The following is a 5850-nucleotide window of genomic DNA, read 5'->3' on the forward strand; positions in this document are numbered from 1 at the left end:
CTCCCCTCCCCTCTGAGTCTTCAGCGCTTCTCCAACTAAGTTTGCTGGTAGCTTTATGTGCTTAGACTTTTTTTTTTAAGTGAATGCTTAAAGTGTCTTGTTTTTCTGTTTAACTATTAGGCAGATAGGGAGAAGAGGGGAGTCAGGGGTAGGGAATGTCAAGAGCAAGTATCAGTGAATATATGGGATTTATTTTGACTCCAAGATATTTTAACACTTGGAAATTTACTTTGGTGTCTGTTTAGTTGCTTGATCATTGAAAAGATCGGTTGAAGAAATCCTTGTTGTGCATAAATATAGAATCTTTCTTGATGTAGAGGGTTCCAGATACTTCACCTGCAGAAGGTTTTCATTATTCTGCTGGTCTTCAGTAGTATTTAGTGAAGTTGTGATACCTGAAATATTCAAATATAAAGAAATGGTTAATTAATTTAATTGTATCTGAGTTTTTAATAATAAACTTTTCCTTGGCTAGTGCACTAGCATGAGGAAGACTTCCTTGAAATTTTTTGATCTAAGTGCTATTTATCTGTGTTATTGGCAGTACATTGCATAGTCGACTGCTGAGTGACCAGTCACAGCTGAAGGAGGACATGGATACCTTGAAGAGGAAGAACACACAGTTAGTACGAGAGCATAACCATCTCCAGCAATCATGTGAGGAAATGAAGAGACTTCATGATGAGGATCAAAAAGAGATAACGGACCTACGTAGCCAACAGCAGCAGGTAGCTTGCAGTTTGTGTCATAAACAGTAGGAGAGTTTTCAGGCAACTTATGTGACCGAGCTACTGTTTATACCATATTTATCCAAATCCAAGATGACTTCAATTTAAGATGCTCCTCCCCCCAGTTAGATTCTATGCATGAAAAATTATAAATTTGTTATAAATTTCCATGTATAGATTGTAATTAATAGAAAGTAGTCTATCTTTACAGGGAGGGGGGAGGGGCCGGGCCCCTGCCCCTTGTCCCCCTGTGCCTATCCCCTCTATGCCTGGGCCCCCTGCAACTACCACCCTGCATTGTGCTTCTCCATGTCTATGCCTGCTCCCCCTGCAGCCTGCCTCCCATGACTGCCTCCACTCCCTCCCTCTCTCCACACCCTTTACCTTCTGCTGTAGCTCTGCTCCTCCAAACCAGTTGGCAGCAGCACAGTCCTGACCCAGGCAGCCCAGCCAGGTCTGGGCAGTGCTGGAGGGACTGCAGCTGGAACAAAAGGTAAGGCAGGGAGGGTAGCAGGGGATGGGAGCAGGCACAAGCATGGGGGGGCAGGTTGCAGTTCCCCCTCCTACCCTGTGGTCTCCACCTGTGCGTCCCCTGGCTGGGTGGCCCTCCCTTGCCAAAGTTGCCATTCCTGCCAGGGACAGTTGGTGGCTTAGTGTCAGCTTCAGCCCTGAGCCTGGAGCCAGAGCCAGAGCTGAGTCACCTCCTGCCCCGGGCTTGTCCTCAGATCTAAGACTAGGCTTTTTTCAACCCAGCCTACACCCTAGCTGATACCACAACTTGTTGACAATGAAATGCACATAGCTGCCATTTAATTTGACAAAAGTATGATATTTTAAAGTCATAAAGATATATGACTTTAGGTTGTCTCTCAGTGATTCCAGGTAATTTTTAGTTTTAGAAGTGAAAAAGATTTTTTTAGCTAACTATCCAGTCCTGCAGACTTGATGTAGGATATGAAGTCTCTCTCAGAACCTGACAGAGAGAGTTGTCTTTGTTCTGTCTTACCATTCCCCAAAAGAACATGAAGGGGCACTACCTTATCTACCATGGTGGTCTCCATTGGTAATTGACTGGGAGGCTTTGAGTAAACAAGGGAGTTAGGATACAGAAGTTTGCAAGTAGGAGAGGAAGTTGATTGTGGTTATATATGAATTATTCTGGGAAAAGAGAGACCAGCATGTGAATGACTGAAACTACGAAAAGATTCATTGAGAGCATATGTGGTTAAGAGACAGAAATCAGCATGGAAAGAAACAGAGGAAAGGAACTAAAATGTTCAACTATCCAGGAAGAATATTAATGGGAACACTTTGGGGGAAAAACTGGGGGAAAGGACTCATCCAGATACACTTAGAGAGACAACAGTTATGGGATAGCCTAGAAAAAGAAAGAAAAGAAAGAGATTTGTACTGAATTATATACTCCGTAAAATCAAAGTTTTTAATGAAGACCTGAGACAAGTAACAGCACTACTACTGCCAGAACAACAGTAAACCAAAACACATCTGCACTGATATTGTAATGCTGGGCAGATATGTTAATATTTAACTGTTCATTATTTATTTATTTTTATTGAACATCATTAAATTTATAGCTAGAAGAGTGAGTTTATATTTGTCTTGTGAAAAATAAAATTCTTTGCTCAGAGCTTGTCTTCTATTAACCTGAATAAAAATTGTTTTGTTATGTTATGTCTAATTTAAGGCTTAAAAAAAGTAAAGCTTTTCTCCCTAGATCTTAGGAATTTCTTGGGACAAAATCTGCTTTGGGCATGCAAAAGTCCAGACTATGTTTATATTTGGAAAGAATCACAAAAAATGAGTGACAGTTTTTCTTTATTCTAGTGACGCCTTAAAGGTTAGGGGAATGATTGAACAAAGTTTGGTTATTTAGGTTCACAGACACTATTCAGTTAGAACAATGCTATGGGTTGATTAATGCTTTTAAACTTCAAACCAAAAAAAGAGCTTTTCAGGAATAAAAGATTGGACTTTCTAAACTGTATGTAACAATTAAGCTGTCTCAACACCAAAGGGATTTTTATAGTAGTAAAGTTCACACACTTAGGAGAAAAATAGGCAAGAGAGATTGGAAATGGCATCGAGTCCATGGTTCATGTACAGAAATGTTTGATCATTTAGTTAGAATGGTTACTGTAACATGTAGAACAGTTAAATAGAATGTCTTGCTTAACTGTAGGATGACTCACGAGACAAACTTTCAAGTTAAATGTTAGGTTTCAGAAACAAAGTCTATGCAAACAAAAATAATTGCCAAGCTTGAAGAGTAAAGGTCAGAATAAACAGCAGAAACATAGGTGTGGTTTAGTTTTGTTTTTCCTTTGTATTTCATCTTGCTCCATTCATATGGCATCCTGTGAACTTGAATGGTATTTACTATGAATTGTACTAGGGGTTGGTTCACTAGAAATCTGAATCTATGGGGGGCTTGAGATGGCTATCTGAACCTAGACCTCCATTGAAGAGACTGCATATTCCACAGACATTGCTGATGTACCTTACCCCCTTAATTCCGAAAAAAGACATTTTCCCTGCTTGTAGGCTACATACCCCATGTAAAGGTAACTAATTGAAAAGCTGCTTCCCCAGAAGAAACTTGCTTGAAGATCCTCATTCAGAACAGTGCACAATGTCTGCAGTCGAAGGAGGCTTATATAGGGGAGAACAGTACAGGCAGAGCAGAGAAGGAGAAAGACAAAACAGCCCCTTTGATCAGCGAGGACTTTGCTGAGTTTAGTCTCAGAAATCAGAGCTTTAAAATCTTCTGTGGAGGCACAGTTTGGTAAGATCAAAGAAGAGAGAAAAGAAGTTGGGGCCAGGGTCATAGACCTGGATATAAAGGTGGAGGGAAACCTGCAGTTAACAGTAAATCTTTTAAATAAAATTAGGACAATTTGGGGGGGAAGGGGGAGAAAAATAAAGGAGCTTGCAGAGAAAATTGAGATTATAGAAAATCATGAAAGAAATAACAAGAATTTAAAACATGTATTCTTCTCCTTCCTACAACTGAAAACAAAGTCAACAGTCCTTGCAGACAGAGCACACAGAGGTCTCTACACCCGGGCCCCCAATTTAAACAAACCAAGATATATAATACTAGCTCGCTAACTAGTTTTGAATGATGTACAGCAAAGCACAGAATTCTGAAAGTGGCTACCGAGATGTCTGTTCCTACTTTGGGAGGATATAAAATACAACTGTTTCAAGAATTGTCACAGGCAACGTTAAAGAGAAGAAAGGAACTGAGTGAAGAATAACAGCATCTCTCAGGCAAGCTAATATAAGATACAGATGGGATTTTCCTCTTAAACATATTACATATCAAGAACAGCAGTACCTCATAAAGGAATAAAAGAAGATCTTAAAATCCTTGAGAAACTAATTTAGTAGAAAGCACCCCAGAATCTCGACCTGAGACCGACACAGACAATGAGAAGCAACCCCATAATACTGAATGGCAAACTGTTAAGCTAAGAAGAAAGAAGCTATCAAAGTACAAGAACAATGAGAATGGAAGAAATCACAATATTGGGGGAATTAAAGAGGATATGAATGGGACTGAATAATAGTATGAGGGAGAAGAAAAGAAAAATGGAAGGAGGAATATCAAAGGGGGTAACCCCCTACCCCCAGCAATGCTGAACACCAAAATAAATAAGAACAGGGGGAAGTAAAGACTCATTTCAAATCTAAAAGGAAAGGGTGAGGGGGTGGGGGAGGAGTATAAATATAGTGTAATGGGGGGAAGGGGTGAGCCTGAAATATGGCTCTGACAACTCCCTCCAGAAAACAGTATCTGACAAGCTACATGTCATCCTAGAGTAGGAGTTGGTAGGAACTTCCTAGGAAAGGAGTTCAGTATTCAGGTGTGGTGGGATTAAAAATTCCTTTGCATCTGAGGGCTAGGGTGAATCTCCACATTTCATGAAAGGGGTCAAGGATACAAAAATAAGCATTTTTTGGAAATTCAAAAGGGAGGAAAATTGGCTTGGATGAATGAGGTTGGGGAGAAGAGGGAGGGTCTGAAAATAAGGATTGTTTAGAAATTCAACTGGGAGGGAAGCTGGATGGGAAAAATAATGGTGAGGAACATTGGAAGCTCTAGTAAGTCAAGTTAATTTTAGGGTGTGAATATATATTAAACAGTACATGCGGACCAGAACAGTATTGTAGGTATATTAAGTAGACTAAATATGGTGTAGATATTATTTTTCCAGCTATATGATATAAAGAAGTGAGGCAGTTCCAGCTAACATTGATGGTATAGATGATAAGTTACAGGAATTGCTGTATATTATTTCTTTTGTAAATATGTAATAACTCATGCAATTCCTATGTATTATTACTGCAGTGTTAGAGTGCTGTTTCTATAGTTTCCTAAATAAAATAAAAAAGGAAAAGAAAAGAAATCTGGGTTTACATCAGGAATCAGTGGTGCCACTATAAGTTTAAGCAATCTATGTAATCAGTCTGTGCCTCCATTTCTTATTCTGGAAAATGGAAAAATAAAGCCTACTGTAGAAGGGCCCATGGTCTTAATGTTAGTCCTTTAATTTGAGATTGCTCTGTGCAACACTGGAGTAATCATTACATGATTTTTGTAAAGTAATTCAATCCTAGGAAACTTCATGATTACTTTTTTAAAACAAAATTTTGTCTTTTACTCTTCATGGGAAACCACTGTGGCTTCTTTTGGCATGGCAAACTGAATTGTGTTGTCTTGAGGAGATGTCATCAAGATTCTTGACTTGACTTTGTTAGTTCTCATCCAGATTAATTATGTTCTTTTTTTGTTGACCTATGATGTGTCACTCCATCATCAGACTGAATCAAAACAGCTTCCCAGCTGTGAGAGGGAACAGACACTTTTGATCAGATTACTCCTAGCATGGGATAGCCATTATTGTGCTGTGCAGCAGCAGACTGGCTGACACATGAGCAGCAGAAATGTAAGGCTTTCTGTTGTCATGGGTGTCCTCTTTATTCCAGCTGAGACTATGTATTCCTCCTTATAGTAAGGTTTTGGGTAGAAGATCTTCCATATTGCTGTGCTTCCTATATGTGAGATTTTCTTTTCCTTTCCCTTCCAAGCCCCCATGTG

The 5850-nt window shown here is 39.5% G+C and overlaps 1 protein-coding gene across 1 annotated transcript in view; it reads left to right on the forward strand.

Moving 5' to 3' along the window:
* The window catches only part of DLG5 (discs large MAGUK scaffold protein 5), a 271602-nt gene that overhangs the window by 165388 nt on the left and 100364 nt on the right, over positions 1–5850 (forward strand). Inside the window, exon 5 of the mRNA XM_019502360.1 lies at positions 545–728. Within this exon, the coding sequence (XP_019357905.1) occupies positions 545–728 (184 nt within the window). The remainder of the gene's footprint in view (positions 1–544; positions 729–5850) is intronic.

This window comes from Gavialis gangeticus, unplaced genomic scaffold (genome assembly GCF_001723915.1).
Source record: "Gavialis gangeticus isolate Ggan-Ray unplaced genomic scaffold, GavGan_comp1, whole genome shotgun sequence".
Taxonomy (NCBI): Eukaryota; Metazoa; Chordata; order Crocodylia; family Gavialidae; genus Gavialis; species Gavialis gangeticus.